Source organism: Grus americana, chromosome 3 (assembly GCF_028858705.1).
Source record: "Grus americana isolate bGruAme1 chromosome 3, bGruAme1.mat, whole genome shotgun sequence".
In the NCBI taxonomy this organism is placed as follows: domain Eukaryota; kingdom Metazoa; phylum Chordata; class Aves; order Gruiformes; family Gruidae; genus Grus; species Grus americana.
The window spans coordinates 2,384,086-2,406,263 of record NC_072854.1 but is presented as its reverse complement, the minus strand read 5'-3'; the positions used below and the strand labels follow the sequence as shown (position 1 = coordinate 2,406,263).

The 22,178-nt window shown below is 42.9% G+C and overlaps 1 protein-coding gene across 2 annotated transcripts in view; it reads left to right on the top strand.

Moving 5' to 3' along the window:
* The window catches only part of INTS9 (integrator complex subunit 9), a 70,283-nt gene extending 50,448 nt beyond the window's left edge, over window positions 1-19,835 (top strand). For both annotated transcript variants that reach the window (XM_054822267.1, XM_054822268.1), the window contains 5 exons: window positions 2,914-3,038; window positions 4,220-4,387; window positions 15,953-16,051; window positions 18,286-18,423; window positions 19,370-19,835. In XM_054822267.1, coding sequence (XP_054678242.1) covers window positions 2,914-3,038; window positions 4,220-4,387; window positions 15,953-16,051; window positions 18,286-18,423; window positions 19,370-19,546 — 707 coding nt within the window. In that variant the 3' untranslated portion in view covers window positions 19,547-19,835. The remainder of the gene's footprint in view (window positions 1-2,913; window positions 3,039-4,219; window positions 4,388-15,952; window positions 16,052-18,285; window positions 18,424-19,369) is intronic.
* Window positions 19,836-22,178: the final 2,343 nt, after the last annotated feature.

Below are 22,178 nucleotides of genomic sequence, written 5' to 3'. Positions count from 1 at the left end.
GTGCTCTACAGTGGAAGATTTTATAACTCAGTGTCACACAGTAGTAAATCAGACATCTTGGGGGAAAAGCTAAATACCTGCAATTCTGTCAGAAAAAGTCAATATGTGTCCTTGACAGGCACTCCCTTCCATCAGACAGGTGACTTCCATTTTTTTGGTAGTTTCAGAACAGCTACTCCTTTATGTCACGTGAGTTCACTACGAGACTAGCTCAAGTTATGTTTTTCACATGTGCAAAATCTTCAAAGTCCTGTGTTAGAATTTCTTCATTAGAATTTCTCACTTTTCCAAGGCTACTGATGTTCTTATTCTTCAGAGAGACCATAGACTGGATGCCGTTTTGGGTTCTTGGGAAAAAAAAATCTGCATCTGTAGATTATCTGAGCCTATTCAAAAATAGTTGTCTGAATAGGTGCTGCCTCATGGCATTCTCAGATACAAGCAGGCAAATCTGTGTGTCATCCACAACACCAGATGGGATGGAAAAGCTCTCTTCTGATAACTTTTTTAACTTACTGTTTGCAATTTCATCATCCATCTCTAGCAGAGAGCCTATGCCTGACTTAAGTTTTCTGGTTTTCCCCAAGGAGTTTTAAAATGTCTTCTGATTTAATTCTAATTGACCACTGATCATTCTTCATCCAGCTACCTTCTCACTATTGTTATTTTTAAACTTCTATTCATTGCTATTAAACTTACTGCCATTAACTCCTATTTTTTGCATTGATATCTTAGGCTTTGTTTCATTGCCACTAACACATCTGCTTTTAATTTGCATGGCTTTTTGCACAGTATAGTTTTTTTATTTTATGTTTGTGGATTCATGGCTTTTTGGGCATCTAGTAAGATGTTCTTGTACAACTATCATTTTTTGTTAATATTTCTCACCTTGATGTTCCTGGGAAGTTATTCTGACAATTGCTTTAAACTTGGGAAAATGATCCCCTTGACAGTTCCAAACGTATGTATCGTTGGCTGATGCTCTATTCTGTTCTCACAGGGTAAATAGAACCGCATCAGGATCACTGGTACTAAGCCAGCAGCAGATTTTTAGACTAGCAATTAACTTGTCCTTATCAGTAGAATGAGGCCCAATAACTACACATCGGATGCCATGCTGGGTGCTGAACTTCCCGTGGTAAAGTTTTAAGGACATTTTTTCTTGCCGTCTGTCCTGGTTCCAGCTGGGATAGAGTTAATTTTATTTCTAGTAGCTGGTATAGTGCTATGTTTTGGATTTAGGATGAGAATAATGATAACACATTGATGGTTTTAGTTGTTGCTGGGTGGTTGTAGGGCTTACACATAAGTGAAGGACTTTTCAGCTTCTCACACCCTGCCAGGTGCACAGGAAGCTGGGAGAGCAGAGCCAGGACAGCTGACCCAGACTGGCCAAAGGGATATTCCATACCATAGAACGTCATGCTGTGTATGTAACCGGGGAAGTGAGCCAGGAGGTGGAATCGCTGCTCAGAAACAGCCTGGGCATTGGGTTTTTTTTCTGCATGTGGTGAGCAATTGCATTCCTGCAATCATCATCATCATCTTCCTTTGTTATCCTGTTAGACTGTCTGTATCTCAACCCATGAGGGGTTTTTTCCCATTCTCCTCCACATCCCCTTGGCAGCCTTGGCAGCTGCGTGGAGCTTAGTTACCAGCTGGGGTTAAACCACAACACTGCCTACATGAGAAATCCAGCCTGTGCTCTCCTCAGGGTGATGTAAGAACATAGAAGATGGCTGTCTACATCTACACTGAAGTCTCTGTACTTAAGTTTCCTTTAAGTTCATCCTTTTACACAGCTTGAGCAGATACCAGAGAAATACCTCATACCATTTTCTAGCAAGGCTTGGCGGTTCACAGCTGCACTTCACTCCACAGGTTGTCCTTTGAGGCCCTGTGGTTCAGAATAGTCTAGCAGATAAGTCTTTCATGCATTCCCTTTTTCTCATTCTGTACTTACCAAACTAATACCAATTTTTCTTTTTCTAGCATTCCCTTTATGCGATCTATCCCACAGTTATCAGGTAGATAGACATGGCATAAGCTTTTCCACACCATTAGTTGGTGGCCCCCAGAATCAAGTGGCTACATGTATCCTACACTATGTTACCTATGAGACCTGTGTTTTTCATTCACCAAAAAAAAGGTATTTTTCTGTAGTATTCTCAATGTTGTATTACTGTCTGTGTGAGTAAGAGCCCATTCAGTGCATGACGTTTCCCTGACAAACCTCTAATCTGATTTTTAAAAGTCAGTAATAAGAGTAGAAAGGGAAGTTGAGACTTGCTAGTTCTACTAAAAATACCAACTAATAAAGTTGTCACAGCCCGTCTCTCCTGGATAGCCCCTACCACGAGCAACCTTCAGTTCATACTGGCCTGAACTAGAACTGCTCTGCTGCACTTAGATTTAAAAATATATATATATACACACACTGTAAGGAAAAAGAGGAGTTGGGATGTAATGTGTTTGCAGCAGAGAACATTGCTACAGGTTTATCAAGATATGATCTTTATGCTACATTTTTGTCATAGTGAAAAACAAGCTGACATTTGGGTTACCTTATGATACTAAAAATTTATACATCTTGCCTTCATGTACAGGGTCTGATTAAAAATAAGAGATGATGTTTTTGTCTTGATTAAATTTGTTATAAAAATCATGCAATAATGTGTTCAAATGAAATAGTATTGCTCTGTTGCTTGATTAAGATAAGACTAATTGTGGGCATAATTTTCATCAAATAAACTGAAAATAACGGGTGGGAGAAGGAAGAAGGGAAGAGAAATCTGTAACAGAATTAACATTGCTGAACAACAGCTTGTCTAGACTAGAATGTGGAATGGGAGAGGAATTGGGCCATCTTTGTTCTTAATAGGCATTCAGTGTTTTCAACATTTCTCTTTTCAGAACCAGATTTCTCTTATCTGGATGCCCTGGCTCCTTATCAACCTTTGGCGATGAAATGTGTTTACTGTCCCATTGACACAAGACTGAATTTTATTCAGGTGTCTAAATTACTCAAAGAAGTCCAGGTAATGAATTTCTGTTGCCTTTTCTTCTGTTCCTTCACATGCCTGAAATAAATAGGTCGATTGTGTACAACTGTTGTATTAAACAACAGCGAAATCAAGACAACACCCAGATCCTTTTTTCCATGAGAGAGCACACAGCATTGAGCTCCCCTTTATCATCCTGCTCCAAAATGAGTATGAAATGACTGCCAATCTCTGCACAGAGTGGCTGGAAGATCCTTAAAAGCTTAAACCGCAGAGCAAATGGTGTGTACAGTCCTTCTTGTGTCTAGGAAGAAAGCCAGAGTGTTCATGTAGTCTCTGCTTTCCCCCTTTGACTCTTTTTGGCTTTAGTGGCCTCTCCTTGTCCATCCAGTTTGTTTCTACTGAAATTTGCTTTCTGACTCACGACATAATTATAATAAATTTTTTTCCTGGCTGAGCTTTTCCCTTTGATCCATCTTCAACTTGTTGAACACAAAAATACGTATTCTTCCAAACCGGTTAACAATGTCTGGATCATTTTGTCTCATTGTTCTGTCATCCGGCTTGTCACCACACAACTGATAGCAATTGCCATTGCCTGTTTTTCTGACAAGCTGCTTCTTCCATCTTACTACTGAAGTATAGCACTGTTTCCAAAACAGTTTGCAGAAACGCTGTCTTGTCCTTTGGCTTCCTTAAATCCTGCAGTGATCCTTGTGGCAACCAGCCTGTTTATGCTTTGTTAATATATTTCTGACAGGTCATGAAAACTCAGAGTTGCTTATTGTGCTAATGTTTTTGCAGCCTTGCACATTGATACATCTGACTCACTCCATACCATTTTGTGATGGTGTCCACCGCTACTGTCATTTGCTTCCAATTTAGATGACAAGGATTTGGAAGAATATTCTTCTTTGGTCTCTCCTTATGGCAGCTAACATGACTGCTGATATTGAAGTGGTGATTAAAGACACAAATTTAGGCCTTGTTACTGTGGACAGTTTTGTATACAAAGCAAAGGCTGCCTGCTCCTTGAGTAGTTTGTTCCAATACTGACTGGATCTTCTGGATCGCATCTTTTGGATGTTGTTTTTATACAAATAAATAAGCTTACTAACGACAATGTGCAAACCTCCTTATGGCAATGATTACTGTTGTAGGGCAGTGCACAGAATCAACCAGACATTTCTGTAAGTCACCACACTTTTCTTTTCCAGCCTCTCCATGTAGTTTGCCCGGAGCAGTACACTCAGCCACCTCCCACCCAGTCTCATCGCACAGATCTGATGATAGACTGCCAGCCTCCACCAATGTCCTACCGCAGAGCAGAGGTGCTGACTCTTCCGTACAAGCGGCGCTATGAGAAGATCGAAATCATGCCAGAAGTGAGTATCAAAAGCGGGGGAAAAGATGCTCATACAGCTAAATTCAGGCTACTGCTTCAGTAGCCCTTTTGATTGAAGATATTTTGTGGCTGTGATTTACTATTGACTATGATCATGTAAAGCACTTTCTGTCAAGTGGAGGGCTAAGAAAGAAGGATTTCTGAGAGAGAATTTCTCTGTGTAAACTAATGGGAATTGAAAAAAATATTGTGGACAAGCAAAAAATATCTTCAGGTTAATTGTCCTTTGCAAGGATATATCACATCTCAAAATACAGAACAAAGGGCAATCTCTGCTAGCCACCTGTGAGGCAAGCCAGTCACCTCCAGTTTGAATATGAGTAAGTAGAGGCACTGCAGTTTGAATAATGGCGCAGGGCCATGGAAAGATCCAGAGAATCTGGGGGTTAGTAGCCAGGAGTTGTCTTTCTCCTCCTCCAGCTGCACCTGCCATGAGAAATACCCTTTCCCTTGAGGAGCAGTATTCAGTCATATGTTAAAGTCCAACAGGTTAATGGGTTGCTTGTAGCCATCTGTAATGTGGGCTACTTATGCCTGCAACACCTATTAATAATTTATTAACCCTGTAAATCAAAGATAAATGTTCCCATAATACAATTCTAACAGGCATGATCTTAAAATATTTTTTTGACAATTCAATCAGCACAAATGTGTCCTTGGATCAAAGGCGACAGTGGCTTTTTACAAGCAGGTGTTACTGCCCTTTGGAAACTATTGAATATGTGAGTCTACATTTAATCAGAAGGTAGAGGGAGGAAGTACCCTTAGTAAGCCCAGCATGAAGTACAGAACTGGTACCCACATAACAAAATCCCTCAGCCAGTCCACAACACCCATTCCTACCATTTCATGTGTGTTTACTTTGTGCATCGGTGCTGTTAGGAGCCTGCCCAGCCCACTGGTTAGAAGACTGCCAGAGACAAGGGGAGATTTTTTAATTAGAAAATGTACTTGGATGCCACTCCATCATGGCATGTGTAGTTAATTGTTTGGGAAATTTGCATATTTATTGGATCCTGTAAAACCTAAGACTAGTAAAACGTGGCTTCCATTCACCAGCATGACCAAAACAAATCTTACATTCTGAGTGCAGAGAGCCAGCACACGGCTTACCTGTTATTTAGATTCCACTGAAGCTTTGGGTTTTCCCCTAAACCGTGAGGGCGTAAGTGAGCCTTGGCATGCGAGCCTGTCCCTTGTGTCAGCCCTGTGAAGAGGGTGGATACAGCTTTCCCTGCAAACAGAATGCAAGTTAGCACAGCTGCCACAGATGAATATTCACCAACCCTCATATCATACATTTTGAAGTTCCTGTCAAGGGGGAGGGCTGTCTAGAAGATAGCTAGGAGTCCATGGGAGTTGCAAGTTCAGCTTCTCGCTCTGTTGGGGTCTTCCTGTATGATCAGCACAAGTTTAAAACTCAAAATGCAGTTCACACTGGAAAAGAATGGCAAAAGGACACTGAGGACTACAGAGTTCCCTGGCAGAGCTTATTAGTGCCATGCTTGTGGGGCTGCATCTGAAAACAAGTCAGTATTTCTCTTGTTAGCGTGGCAACTTGCAGCAAGATCCCTTTCACTTGAGGCTCAGGAGACCATGTGGATTCAACCTCAGAGGCTGTCACCAATGTGAAGATGCTCTCCATTTCTCAAACCCAGACCTCCAGTGGTTTTTAGGTGCTGTCTGTCACCGAAGCGAATGGATTATTCCTATACCTCTAGGTAAAACCAGTTCATAGAAATAAAAGCACTTCCCAAAACTGCTGGGATGTTGGAGGGAGGATACACTGTACACACTGTGGTATTTGCCAGCCTGGGAATGGGTATCAAAGAAGCACGTAGAAAATGAGAGCTGGTTTCTATTGCATTCACTTTAACTTGGAGAGTTCGAGCAGAAAGCTGCACAGACAGGAATATCGACAGAAATGGCCCTTTTTTTTCCCTCTAGCAAATAACATCAAGTTATATTCGCACAGGAGTCCTAATTTCAAAGCTATCTGTACTCAGGGAGTAGAAACATCTCATGTGATTTTCCATGTCCAGGTATTCTCCCTGGTTCCAAAGCTGTGGGTACTAACTCATTGTAACAAACTACTTGACTCTCCTAAAAAGACTCTTAAGATGATAAAAAAATTAAGTAGACCAGATCATCTTTGAGACTCCTGGGAAAGCTTTGTCCTTCCTCCTAGGTGTCAGGGAGGTAGAGTTTGCTTGCCTTGGGGTTTTTTGAGAGTTAGACCCATCAGTGGTCATGTGCTTGCCTCTGAGAGCAAGGCTGTGATTCAGAGCTGTTAATAGAATGTGATTGCCCAGCACTGAGATATGCAAAGCATCCTCAAAACGAGATTTTGTTCATTCTTTTTAAAGGAGCTTGCTAGAGAAATAGCAATGCCAAATCTGTAGTGATCACAGACTGTCTCCCCAGGACAATCTCTGTTTCAGCATGTTTTCATCACATCACCGTGTGCGGCTGGTTTTTGGTTCCAGCTTGACCTGCAGAGTGGAGATAAGGCATGGGAGGGTTGGCGCGTTGACTCCCACCCTCTCTGACTTTGGTCTTTGAGTCTTAGCAGCATAGCTGATAACTGCTGAGAAGTGTAACTGTCTCATCTCTCCTGCTCTGTGTAACCAGCCACAACAGTTAATCCCAACGGATCATTGTTTGGTTTCAAATAAATGGGAGAAGGGGGAAAAGACTGTCTTTTTCTGGGGCCTGTATTTCCTTTGATGCTAACCCCCTAAATAAGCACCATACCTCCCTAACAATTTTTATATGGTGCCATCTGCACAGCTTGCCTCATTCCCCCTTCCAGCAGAAGAGCCCTGTCTGTCTGTCTGTCTGTCCCATTGTGCAGAAGGGTCATTAGGATGTTGGTTGTGAGAGAACCTGTTGGGTTCAGGCAGGGTTTACATAGTGGTGGTAAAAAATGGCAGGAACTTCCCCTTCTGCTGGATAGGTTGTGCAAGACAGGATTGCAAATATGATAGATGAGGCTCCCTGTCCCCTTTTCAGTAGTTTCATCCAGGAAGACTCTTCAATGGTGCCCAAATATATAGGAATTTCTATACTGTGAGGAGAGGGCATTTATTTCAGATGTCTACCACCAGCTCTGGGGTTCTGTGAAGGCTCAAGTGGCAGTTGGAAAGGGTATTTTAGAGCTCCTAGCAAACCTTGTGAAGGCTTGTTATTTGTCAAAACCATGTTAGCAAAAAATGGAATGATGAAATCCACCCTGGGAAAAAAAGTAATTGCTAGATCTGCTCCAGGGTTAGGACGTTTGTCTGAAGCACAGCTAAAAGTCTCATAAAAGAACGTCTGCTTCAATGAAGTCCTGATCAGGGCCCTCTCCTAACATCCACAGCCCTTTCTCATAAATGGACATGTGCTCAAACTTCTGTCTGGATTCTTAAAGCTTTTGAAAACCAAACAGTTGACTCAGCGTGCTTTCAGTCAATACAGCCTGATGGTATGGTAGTGTGAAATTTCCTTTCCAAAACCATTTCAGCGGTTCAGATTCTGGCCTGTCAGACTGATGTAAATTCATTATACTGCTGGAGCTTGTCTACATTTCAATCACTTCACCGAAGAGCAAAGTCAGGTCAAGCAGGACTGTTGTATGTTAATGAGATTTACACTCAGAGCAGCCTTTGTTTAGAGAGAGGTTTTAACAGTCCCAAGGCACCAGGCTGAAATGCCTCTCAGAGGTATTGTGGAAACCTTTACTCTTTAACTAATTTGTTCTTCTCAGCATCTGCCTTTCACTTTAAAAAATAATAATAAAAAAAAGACTGCTTCCTGGAAATTGGTTAGGCATTGTCTATTCTCAGGAGAATGATGGGAAAATGGAAAACACCTTCTGGAGCAAACAGATAAATTAAACAGTAGTGTTTGAGCAAATAATGTGCCTCCAGTTTAATTACAGCTGGACAATGGTGCGGATCACTTGATTTCAGCAGCAGACTGACTTCAGTGAGGGCTCTGTGTTTTTAAAATACTCTATTTGTAAGTTCTTCAGGACACAGACCACTGTAGGAGAGTGTGAATGTGCAATGCACAGCCCAACATGAATTGAAATTATAAGGAAGTATTGCAGAGAATAATGAGGAAAACAGCCACTTGGCAGCCCATTATAATTATGTAGTGTTCACTCCACCCTCCTCTTTTCCTGTCTTGACTTCTCTTTCCACAGAGGATCTTGCCAATTCCTTTTTGAGAGAAAGAAAGCCAAAACATGGCTTTCATCTTACCTCTCCAACTTCCTTCCATGTTTCAGGGACAAAAGAGTTTTAATTTCTGTCTGTCTTCTAACCCTCAACTTATTTTGGTGACCCCACATTATCCAGTCTTCTGACCCCTCTATTCCTTTTCCCCTGACTATTCCCCCCTGTATAAAGATGCTGTAGCCTCACTTACATAAAGAAAAGGAATTACAACGATCCTGCTTGCTTCTGCTACCGTCGTTCGTCCCTTCAGCTCCAAGCTCACTGAATCCACTGTCTGTAAACCTGGAGTTCCTCCCCATTCTAGTACAGGCCCTCTCTGAGTTTGACTTCACCTTTTGACATTCCACCAAAACTGCTCTTGTCCCAGCTTTTACCAACCTTTTCTTAGACAAAGCCAGAACCACTGTAGTCTGCCGTGTTCCAGATTTACATCATTAGTGTTCAATGCAATCAGCCATTCTCCCACCTCTCTCCTGGCCGTTCAACTTCCCATTGCTTCTGCAGAGAATTCTCCTCTCTCCTCCCCTCTTTTGTGGGCTTTGAATGTGTTATCCCTCATCTCCTTAGATTTTTTTTCCTTTTTTTTTTTTTCCTGCACCTTTTCTCTGATTGGGCTCACTTTTCTGCTCTCAGCCTGACTTTGCCTGCCCACATTAATATCTAGATTTGTTTCTTCTTCATTTTTGATGGCTGGCTGGAAGATGATGCTATTCTAGCCAGGCACTCACCTTTTCCCAGTCAGCTTCGACAACATCACATTCTGGTTTGACATTCTGACCCATAAACTCGTTACTATATTTAGAATATTTTGATTGATGCCCTTTTCATGTCTTTCAAATGACTCATCTTTTGCATCTGTGAGCTGTTTGCCTTTACCTTGAAGATATTTCACATCCTTGCTTCCCCTTCCTGTCATTTTTCATTCAAGTTTGAGGCCGATTTCGGCTTCTGCTGGTTCTGGCTTCCACTGTCCTCTTATGAGTTCCTCAAACAACTGTTTCCTGCCTGCTCCCAGGCTGTGCAGTGTACTGGGGAAGAGTTTCATTAAACAGCCATAAATCTACTTCATTACACTTTTTAAATACCTCCTTAAAACTGTCTCTTGGCACAGGATTGGCAAAAAGCCAGTGGTTAACGTTTGTGCTAAGGCTACTGTTTATAATCCCACCCAGGATTATTTCCTGTTGGTTGGTCAGTACATCTCTTTCTAGTTTGATTTTCATGCTTTGGGGCCAAGGTTCATCATGTTAATCTGGAGTCCTGGTCCATTAGTTGAACATGGAACACATGCATGGAAAAGAAGGGGTTTGTTTCATTGCTCAAAGCTGCAGGACTAACCCTTCAGCCTGTTTATTTCTCCACTAGATGTTGGCTCTGTGGAAGAGTAAAGCTAAGATGTAGGCATTTGCAAGTAATAAAATAACTTTTACGTCATCATATGTCATCATTTACTTCACCTTCTTCATCTACCGAAGTTAATGAGACTTTAAAATCTGCTCCAGAGAGAATTGTAGCAGACCCACAAAGACTGAAAGATCTGTTAAGTAAGTTTAGTTTAGCAACTTAATCATCCCACTTGAAACACTTGTATTCTGCAAAATCTGAGGCTGAAACCCCAACAAGACATGACTCGGATCACCCACTAGTGATTATATAGATGCCTTTATTTCAAAGATGTTTGTTCTTCTCTGTTGGAAATGCCCTTGTTCCTTTAAGTCTCATTAGAAAGATTCCCCTATTTCCATTCTACTGCACAATGACCTGCAGCGTGCTTGTGCCTTGTTTAATGTGCTTGCTGGTCATGAATGGTTACTCCACAGGCATATTTCAATCTTTAGACCTTTCCCCTTGGGTGCATGTGTTTGACCACAGATCTTTTTGTTTCCTGTGCAGGATCTGATCCTTGCAGACTTCCTGCACTCAGACTCTGCCTGATTTAACAGATGGTATAAAGCCAAGGCTGAATCTGTTTGAGACTTCTGTCCACACTATAATCTCTTGTGCATTTCTGTGTCTGGTTTCAAGCGACTCGACTAGAGGTCCTGGTACTTAGTGAAGGGATAAGAAGAGGCAGGGAGGTACAAGGTGAGGTAAATTGTCTGCCTTTCCTAACATTGCCTTCCAAATATAAGTGACAGGATGAAGACCATGTTTTTTCTTCTGTTTACAAAACTGACTGTACAGATCATCCCTGCTTGAGAAAGGGCTATTGCCTGGCTTTTAAACATGTGGAATATTTGGGCGTTTTTTTCCCATTAAAGGTACACTGGGAAGGTGCTTTTCTGCATCCGGAAACTGGATTTGATGTGAGTGAGGAGCAAGGTGAGTGGAGGGATGGAGGATGAGGCAGGTTGTTGTCCATTCAGATTTTGCTGAGGACTATTTATTGTAAAAACCTCTGTGAAACTCTGATCACTAGGGCCTGGTAGACTCCCTCTGGAGGCAGGCAGATCTGAAAATCTTTGGGCTTCTCTAACAATTGGGAGAGGATATTTTTCGGTTGCATACAATTGCATCCTTTTTAGGGGCTAGGATCTGGGTGGGAATCTCTCCATACCTGGCAAGCTCCAAGGCTGTAAGCAATCATTTCCACCTAGAAATGGAAGTGCCCCCATGGGTTACATGGCCAGAACCCAGCTGCAGTTAGTAATAGTGTTTATAATGAGCCCTAAAAAGTATAAGGCACCAGCTTCAAACTGTGAAGACTTTTGCCCCTGCTGTTCCCACTAGAACGCTGTTCAAACCCCCACTGCCTCTGATGGCTAGAAACATTCTAATTTCCAGGCTACACATATTCATGGCTGGTCTGCATATATTTATTCTTAACGTCATGTTTTAGCATAAATAGATTTTCCCTTTTGTTAGTGTTTTCCCTGTGGTGTTTATGTAGAATAATGAAATTCTCCTTTTGGCTTTCTTTCTGCCAGGCTAAACAAGCCAAGATATTTAGTTTCTTCTTACAAGACAGCTTCTCCTGCCCTAATCTACCCTTCAGTATCTCTTACTTGAACTTAAATTACCCACAATTTACAAGTAGTTCAGGTAAGATCTTGCTGGGCCCAATAAAATAGCAATAGCTCATCTCTGGTAGAATTACCTGATATTTTCTGGAGCTGCATTTAGCTTTTTCATGGCCGTGTCACATTTGTGACTCTCAGTTCTCATGGGGTGGACTAATAAACCTGGACCCTTCACCTCTGTCATTTCCAGCAGCTGCCAGCTCACAGCAGAAATTCTCAGTATTAGCCCAATACCTGGCCTTGCATTTCACGCTATTGAATTTCATCTTGTTTTTCTCACTCCAATTCTTGAGGTCATCTAGTTCTTCCTCTATGACAGCCTGATCTTTCTTTCTATTAAGGATGCCTCTACAAACTTCAGTGGGGCCTTCTGAACACACTCTTCATTCTGTACTGAGGTCATTAATAAAAATTGAATGGGAGTAGGCTCAAGACAGACCCTTCAGGAATTGCAGCAACAGCCCGGTAGTTGTTTGGGGATATCTTCACTTTAACCACCATTTTCCCCACCTCAGGACTGGTGTAGAAATCCACAGTTTGTAATTTCACATGTGGTACCTTGCTGGTGCTTCATGAAGCATGGACTGTGGCTGCCCCAATTCCCTTGGCAGTTGTCTTATCAGAGAAAGCTGGTGTGTTCGTCGCAGGTGGCCACTTCTGATGACTTTTTTTAAATTTTCCTTCCATTGACTATATTATAGTAAATATTATATATTTAGTGTGTATATATATACTAAAATTCTGGTCCTTTCCTGATTGTATTCACTGATCATTCAGCCTCCATTTATTTTTTTTTACAATAGGAGTTTGAGATCCCATCCTCAGTCATTGTTCAGCTCTTCGTGGCCAACAAGAGGATTTTTGGCTGGTGATTGCATATGACCTTAAGTCTAGGGAGAGTTGTCCCTGATGATGGCCTTAGTAGAGACTTCAGAGTAACCTAACCTGTGCACATTTTTCTTCTTTATAAACAACTATACTTTGGCCAACAACAGCGTTAGGGCTCACATAGTATGTGTCAGGTCTCATTTTCTTGTGGAAAATGCAATCCTACACAAAAGATTCAACTGCAGTTTACGGTAAAAATGTCTTTACTCTGTAAGAGCATAGGTGGACAGCTCTGATCACAGGAGCAGAACTTCCCAAGCTGACTCTTCTCTCCCTCAACTGTTACAAGGTTCATGACAACACTTGCAGTTTCAGACTGCTGAGAGTCAATGACTTTTGTTTTTTGGTTTTAAACTTTCCTTAACAGGAGGGATTTTAAAAAAATGAAATACCCAGTACATATATACCCACAAGTTTGTCTTAAGGCAGTCCAAGTGCTCATCCGTAGGTAGGGGACTGATTAATGCGATGTTAGTTCTCAGTGCCATGCGTCTCTCTCTGCTTTCGTGACTTTCCTGGTGCCAGCATGTGGCATTGGCCTTGTGATAATGACTGGAAGGAAGAAACATTTATTCTTGCATAGTGGGGGGCTTTTCAATCTTGCAGACAAAGGCATAACAAGATCCAGCAACTGAAAGTTGGACAAATTCAACCTTGAAATAAGACACGGTTTCCTGGCTGCAAGGAAAATTAAAGTTTGGAACAGCTTTTGATAGGAAATGGTGGAGTTGCCATTGCTTGGAGTATAGACAAGATTTGCTGTCTCTCTGAAAAGGGTTTCTTTAATCCAGCATTTTGGAAGAGTTCTGTGATTTGTGTGTGCAGGAGGTCAGTTGAAAGGAGTGTAACAGTGCTGTCTGGTCTTGGTGGGTGAATTACTGGATGTGATTAAATGACCTTTTTGGTTTGGGTCAGTGAACTCCTATAATAAAAGGATTGGCCGCAACATGGAGAGGGCTGTGAGATGAAGCAATATGTTAGAGAAAATAAAAATGAATGTCTGTCTTGCTGTCTTTTTGACTGTTAAAAATTAAAGTGTTGCTAATTACCAACACTGTTGTTAAAGCCTGCATAAATGTTGATATCAAAGTATTTCTGTGGCAGAAGAGGACTTTGATTCTAAGCAGCTCTCTGTTTTTAAAGGATCTTTCTTTGTATAGTGTTTGTCATTTTGCCATGTATTCTTCATTAGAGCCCGTTTTGTATTGATCCTCCTCTGGAAGGTGGTGGGAATGGAAAGTGCCTTCGACCACTGCAAAGTGCACCATAACACACTGCTGCAAGCATTACTGTTTTTAGGTCCCAGGGGAAATCTGAAGCGATGATTATGATTATATTTTCATCCTCTTAGCCTTCAACAACAAACTGTAAAGGCTGTATTCAGTCCCAGAAAGAGACCAATCTGAATTGCTCCATGAAATTTTGATTTCTAAGATTCACCAACAATATGTGCAAAAATTAGGGGATTTGAATGCAGCCTTAAAATGTCTGGGTTTCCAACACAATCCTCTATCCAACTGTTTTATTTCAAGGAGGTGCTCTCAAAACATTCCTGCAACTTTGATCGTGGTAGGTAAGATTTTTTTTTTTCAGAGGTTATTAGAAGTAGCTGAACTCTGCTGCCATTGAAACCAACAGAAAAGCCTTCTCAGTGCTTTGATGGCAAAAGTATTCAGCCAGTAGTGAGTGTTTTTTGAAGTCAAGGTCAGTTGCTTCTGTATTCACAAGGATTAGAGCTTTGCGGTAATAGCGCGATCACCTACATAATCATAATTTACAGCAGACCAGAGTAGTTGGCAGTAAAATGTTGGTACCTGACATTTCTTGAGAAATGGCAGGGTTCCATTGTTCTGCTCCATCCCTCTCCTGGTTTGGCTCCTGTTGAAAATTCATTAGATGGCCTTTAGTAAGGAATTTAATCTTCCTTTGCCTCAGATGCACTATCTCCAAAATGGAAATATACCATGCTTTTCTAAAATCCATTCTGCTGCTCTCCCTGCTTTTCATCCGTGGGAGCATCTCTAAAGAGAGCTGGTGTTGCCTTGCTGGCAGGGCAGTGATGATAGCTAGTTCTCCAGTGTTCTGCTCCATGAAAGCGCTCCAGTAGGTGCCTGAAGTTTCAAAAGAGCTCCTTGACCTGGAGGTTAAGCTCTTCCCAATATCTGGCTCCAACTGGAGGTGCCACATGTTTGAAGATGAAAGGGAATGGAGTTCAGATGAAGATCATCTTGTAGAGGCTCCTTCTGCATGAGATGGGGCGATGGTCTGGGTAGGTTAATGATGTAGCTGTTGGGAAAAACAGTCGAGTAGATTCTGTCCCTTTAGGTGTTAGTTGTCTTCACAACTGAGAAGTCCTTCCATCCAGTAGTATAACGCGTCAACAATCTTACCCACTTTTGTTTTGTGAGGCACCTGCAGGGTTTCCTCACAGAAGCAGAGCACACTTCATGGATCCTTACCTTCAGGTCCACAGTGAATGACAGGAGCGTGCCTGGCTGGGAGTGATACTTGGGAACTGCTCGGGCTGCTGGCCCATGCAGTGTGAAGGTATCTGTTTATCTAGGACTAGATCCTGGCTGCAGTCCTGGATGGGACTCCAGGGCACCCAGTGTCCAGTGTATTGTCATCTAGAACTCCCTTGGAAAAAAAGGGAATACTTTTCTGTGTTTATGAGCACCCTTTTCTGCAGAATTCCTTTGGAAACATGGCTGGAAGAGGTGCTTCCCAGCTGGCCAACTTCCACAAGTCTCAGCAGGTGCAGTGCTGCCCACCCCACATTCACTGCCAACGCCCTCAATGCTGGGGGTCTTTGGAGGTTGCCGTTGAATTTGAAGTTGGAGCCAAGACTAAATCTTATTTCTTTCAGAGAATAATTATATAAAAGGCAGTGGAAGGGTTTCTATGCAGTGTTGTAAGGAAAAATTTCAAACCAGTCAAGAGACCCTTTGGGTTTTTAAGCACAAACCCTTTTCTCCCAGCTATTCTGCAGCCAGAATGCCACAGCATAAGGAACTGAAAGGAAACTGGCTTTGATATTCTGTTGTCCATCAACATAACAAACATAATAAATAATGGCGAATTAGATTATGAGTTTTACTAATCAAAATTATTAATGAAGTAGTTGATGTCTTTTTAAACAAGGGTTGTCTTTAATTGTTATGGTTTTTGAGACTTGCCTTGGTTACTGAAAACCTCGCACTGCTCTGATAACAACGGTATGAGAGTCGGTAGCTTTAAGAGCTTGAAGGAAGGCTAAGCAGGTAAGAGGAGCGCTCTGTCATTGTATCAGTGGGTTTGTGTTTACAGTTCATTAGTCCATGTTTAAAAATATCATGCTGCCAATTTAAATCACAGCTGGATTCATACAAATTTTGAGATTATCACTTGCTGAACAAAATCCTTCTTTTGCTTTAGCTTGCAGATTCACTTGTGCCCTTGGAGATTAAGCCTGGTATTTCCTTAGCAACAGTTTCTGCCGTGTTGCATACTAAAGACAACAAGCACGTGCTGCAGGTACAGTATAATGGGAAAGGGAGAAAAATATCCTTACACCGGGTTTCCTGCCATCTGGGACCCCAGCTGTTCTCATGAGGCAACCCCACCAACAGCTCTTTCCCCACCGGAGCAGAGTCCTTGTCAGATGCTTTGTCCTGGCATGTGCGAGTGTGGAATTACACTTAGAGTAGAGAGTGGGATGCAAATAAATCTCTCTACCCTTTTTTCATTGGCCATGTGCCTGGCTAAGATAAAAGGGGAAGTGAGATTATTCCTGAAGAGAGGCTACAAATCATACTGCTGTCTCTTCCATAACCCGTACACCCGCATCAGCATCAGCCAGCCTCTCATGGACTTAGAACGGAGGGTCAGAGAGGAGAGATGACCTAAAAAATAAAACATGTGAAGGGACTGTCTTCCTTCAGTTGCCCTGTTCCCAGAGAACTAGATTGTGCATCCTTGTACAAAGTAGGAGTGTATGCTCTTTTCCTACCACCTCCCTTAGGCTGACACTGCAATTCCTGGCATCAGTTCTCTGCAGAGGCAGATGGTGTCTGGTGGACCCGCTCAGCAGTGGGCATCCCGGTCACCTTTCTCCTTTGATGTGTGAGGTGCTGGGAACTCCGTGAAGCCACACTGCATGATGCTGCCTCTCCCACTTGGTGGTAGAGCTGGGCTGGGCCCACTACACTTGGTATGGTGATGTCTTTAATGCAGGGGCATAAAGATTGGTTAAGGATTTATATCAGTGTGCAGCAGACAGACTGTCTTACTTTGTCCAAGTCAGTTCCCTAGAAACACTAGGCAACACTGAACAAATTGAAATATTAAAATGCAATTGGTCTGAGGCTGCTTTCTCCTTTGTTTGATTCACTTACTCCCTTCTCTACTCTGATTCCTGATGCCAAATAAAGTTAGACCGAGGCTTAAAATACCAGAGCCCTCACATATGGATGGAGGTAAGCCAGCACGGTGGTATCTGTCAGTATTGGCTGAGCCTGGGACCCACCACGTCAGTGATTCATGCAGAAATAACACGATACATGCACGTAGGCCCACCAACTTCAGGGAAAATGATGGGGTTTGTGAAGTGACTCAAGCGCATCACTGCTTGTGGAAGTGGAGCCTGAGCAGGCAGCATTTCTCTCCCAAGGATGAAAAGCACCCTTCCCTGGCTGTTGAAAGAAACACAGGGACATCGCAGCAGGAGGTTCAGACATGATGCTACGTGATGGGAAAGACACAGAGTTTAGAGGAGCCCAGTCCGTCCCCTGGAGTGTGCAGGGCTACAAGGCACTGGGGTTGCTTCAGGCAAATTCCCTTTGTGTTGTGCAGACGCATCCCTGGCAAACAGTCTTGCCAAAATTTTGGCGAAATTTTCCCAACCACCTTTTTGCCAGGGACTTTCCTAGTTCACTGGAAGAGACCAGTGCTGACACTTCCTCGACCTAACTAACTTGGCACGGGACACACAGACTTATATTACACAACAATTTCCTCACCATTCTTTTTATAGGAATCTGGTTTTCATCTCCACGAAACAGTCTTTCGGAAGTGCTCAGTTAACTCCATGCCTTGCCTTGCTTAGGGCAAGGTTAGGTACCGCTGCAGGTGCTAACCCTGCCTCCCCCTCCCTGCTGTCAGAAGGGTCTCGGGGACAGAAAGGCAGACAGCTTTCTGAAGCAGCACAAAATTATACCCAGATCACACTCCAGTGATTTTTCAGGCACTGCAGCATCTCTCTCGCTTCCTTGTCTGTATTCAAGTTCTTCCTAAAGACTCACTTTTCTGAGGCCAGTGAAAAATAAATTACCAATTTTTCTCATTTCCTGAGTAGTTACTTGCTCTGAATTTGCCTGTTTCCCAACCTGTTGCATCTTTTAGAGTGCCATTTTTCAAGGCATTGGCTTCTTTAAGGCATGATTCCTAGAAAATATTGCAAGATACTTGAATGCTAAAATAGAAAGCTTCAGTCTAGAATTGAGGCAGGCGGGCCTTTTAAGATGACAGAAATTTGAACAGAACCGAATTTGACAGAAATTTTAAGGTGATGGAAATTTGCTTGTGTGTGCAGAGCTGCAGTGGAGCCTGAGGCTGGGTTTCTCCTCTCCCCTTCAGCACTGCACTGTTCCCCATTAGTCACAGAAATCAAAATTGCTACTCCTTTTCTATCTTATGTGCTTGTTATTCCAACTAAATTATAATAAGCTGATGTGATTCACTGCATTACTGTGCACCTTCTCATCCATTAGCTCCCACCAAAACCTCCGCAACCTCCCACCAGCAAGAAGAGAAAGCGAGTGAGTGATGACGTGCCGGAGTGTAAACCTTTGAAGCCATTGCTGAGCGGCTCCATCCCTGTGGACCAGTTTGTGCAGACGCTCGAGAAGGTAGTAAGTCTTTGGTGGCAAGCAAGGTTCAAGCTGATTTCTACTAATCTCAGAAATGTGCTGCTTTGCTAGCAGAGGGAAAATAATTTTATTATTATAATTTAAATCATTTTAGTGTGGCTTGAAATGGAGAGGGGCTAATGAGTTGCAAAGTACTTTGGGGAATGTGTGTCCCTGCACTGAGTATGGATGGAATAGTTAGTTCCCTGTGGAGGGATGTCCTGATCTAAGGGCTTTGTGTCAGTCATTTCCTCCCAGTTTCCCATGGAAGGGGAGCTTTTGGGGTCACACTGGGTGGGTAAATTTCCCCCATGTAACTTTTAGATTCATCTGCTGATTTCCAATAAATTTAAACAGTGGGGAGGAGGCTCAAAATTATTTAAGTTCCTGCAAGTTTTGTGAAAATGAGGTGACCGAGTGAAGAAGAGATCATGGAAATGTCTCCACTGATGGAGAAGCTTTCTGGGGAGCTGCAGGACAGGACTTGGTAGCTAAACTTGCAGGCAGTTGTTTTCTTCTCTGGGGAGCCCTGTTTTTGCCTGCATGCCTCCTTGGAGAAAATGGGTAGGGAAAAGGGCAGGATTGTCTGTGAGGAAGTTTGCTACATCTTCTTTGAGGCAGTAATGTCAGCGGATGGTCATTTCTATAGTTAAAGGAGTCATTCATCCTCTTTGTCTCAAGATTTTGCAATTGCAGTGACTTGGTGTAGGGAGAATACTGGCTTTAGCCTCCCTTTTCTATAGTTTATCCATCTGTATAATGAGGGTCATATTTGGCTTATCCTGTGGGTGTTTCCTCTGTTTATCCCAGAGATCTAGGATATCTGCAATGTCACTCTCTATTTTGTAGCCATTCTCCCCTCTCCTCCCTCCCTGTGCCCTAGTCTTTCATCTCTACCTGTTTTCCCAAGTTGTAGTAACATCTCTCTCCCCAACACTACATCTAGCACGGTTTCAGTGACGTGAAGGTGGAGGACACAGCCAAGGGCCACATCGTACTCCTCCAGGAGGCAGAAACCCTCATTCAGATTGAGGAGGACTCCACGCACATCATCTGCGACAACGATGAACCTTTGAGGGTGAAACTGCGTGACCTGGTTCTCAAATTCCTGCAGAAATTTTAGCTCGTGGACATCATCCTGCTCTGCAAAGAGAGATCCCGGAGCAGCAGAGCTGAAAGCTTTCCAGAGTGTGATCCCAGGGAGGGAGAGAGAATTTCTTGATTCAGAGAGACCAGAAGCCACCTTCCCTTCATGGAGAAGCAAGGATGTATTTTTAATATCTATTTTTTAAATTTTATTTTTAACTGGTTTTGGAATACTTTTGAGGGGATTCTTGTTCTGTAAAATTGGGAGTTGGAATCTTATAGGAGATATAAACTGCAGAGTAAATAAATAGAGTGTATATTTACAAGGTCAGAGTGAAATTGTGCGCAGACGCAGACATTTCTCTGTGTGACCCTCTGGGCATTGTACGGCCCAGTCCTTTGCCTGAGAAAACTGCAAAAACATTGAAACAATGGCCTCAGATATTAAGATATTCTTTTTCTTCCCACTGCTGCTTCCCAGTTACCAGATCCAATTTCCTGCCTGTCCTCCATTTACATTGTGCGTGTGTGGTTCACTGAGGAGGAATGAGAAAGCTGGTAAGGCAAAGACTATAAAATTAAAAATAGAAAAGGGGGGCTACGCTGGATGTGTAGAATAGCTTCAAAGCAGTGAGAGCCTGGCCGTTCCTTGCAAAAGCAGAGGGATTTTTGGAAAAGCTGTATGCTTTAGCAAGGGAAGGTGTTTATTGATGCTGCACCCTCGCTGTTACGACCAGATTTGTCCACCTAGCTCCAGGCTCTTCACCGAGACATGCAACAGACTGCTTTCTCCTGGCTTCCTCCGTCATCAGTGGAGGACGTATCTCAGGAAGACACTTCCCAAAGCCCATAAAGTAGTTAAACTCCTAGTGCTCATGAAGAACCTTTGTGATCTAAGTGCCTCTTGTTACCTTCCAAAAACCTGTCCTTTCAGGCCCAACATTCCCAAATCCTGCTTGAAATACTGAGTCATTTATACAAAGCCATCTGTACTGCAGACCTGGGGAGGTTTTTCACTCCCAAATTCATTTATTTGGGGCCTAAACTTAGTTAATAGTATTGCTTTTAAAAGCGACCGATTTCTCAGATTTACTGCTGTTTGTTTTTTATTGGATTGTTTTGTATTTATTTGGTGTTAAAAATAAAAAGCATAGTAAGACTGCCAAGGAGGAAGCACATTCTGTGGTTTATAAAAGCATCTGCATGCTTATTCCACATCCGCCTGTGCGTGTATATACACATTTGTAAATATAACTAGTCCTTCACTTTATAGCTTTGGGGAGATTAAGGCAGTGGAAGAACAGCTCTGTAATAAAAACTATTTGCTATTGCAGTTTCCACATCGCATTTCGTACACATTAAGGATTTCTGTTTGATTGGATGTACAGACTCCAGCATCCATACCTTTGCTTTGTGCGTATGTCACGGGCGTGAGAAAAATAGTATCATTAATGTGATAAAAAACTTGTTGCAGTAGCATTAATCCTCGTAAGAGTTTACAACATATGCAGTAGCTCAGCTTCTTTATCATCACTCGAAAATGGAATAAAAGAATTGGACATATTTCACTTTCTAATTAAATCTCCAAAAAGATTATTCTTAACACACAGAGGCCACGTGATAAACTCAGCTGAGCTGAGCAGGCAGCAGGAAGAGCGGGCCTTGTAGTAAATATATGAGTCTTCGAGAACATCTTTCTACTTGTCACCTAGACCAGCTCCAGAGCCTTCATTGTGTGAATGTACTCATTTGCATTTATAATTATAGGGGACTTCACTTGTTGCTTTAAGAAGCCAGACCCGAGGCTGCGTTGTGCTTGTTGCATCCCCCTGGCCGAGGACGGGCAGTCGGCGGTGGGCACGCCACGGAGGCCGTCGTTTCCGCTTGGTGAGGGCTGTGCTGGAGCAGCCGAGTCTCGGGACATCCCGAGTGTGCACACCACAAACCTGAAATTCCTGAAATTCCTCCTCCGTTTTTCCTGATGCCTTTTGGGAAAGGGGAAGCAAATTCAGTAATTAGCACTTGATGGCTGCTTATGAGCCCCAATGCTGTTCCCTCATGGCAGCCATGTGACGCTGTAATTCTGAGCCATGGCTGACCTTCCCAGCTTGGCTCCTCCGAGCTTTTGGCTCTGCGTGGGCTCCGGCCCATGACTCTTCCCCTCACCAAACCGCTGCTGGAGGCCACGTGGGTTGAGCAGAGCTGCGACTCCCTGGTGTAAAGAGACTCTGAGTGCTCAGTGCCTGTAACCCAAGGAGCGAGAAGCATTATAGCCCATCTACAAAGGGTAGAAGTCCTTGGCGGGGGTAGAGATGAGTAGTAGCTACCTGTAGCAGGGATGATTCCCGTGAGCCAGAACCCGAGAGCCGAATTAGCCAGGTGCCAAGACACGTTCTATGGCATTTATGTGATTTTATGACATGGAGCCCTGCAGTAACAGGGCTGCGGATTCACTGCCAGAAAAGATTTAACAGAGCTCTGTGTTTCTCTGACTCCGCAGGTGATGAGGGCAGGACGGCCAGAGAGGTTTGCTGGCTTTGCTGAAGTCACGCAGTCCAAGCAGCCTTGCGTATCGGGGGAGAATAACCTCCTCACGTACTCATTCAGCATGGCCTCGTTACACAGAAAGTCAGGTTAGACAGGGAGGCTTTACAGATCTCAAGGTATGA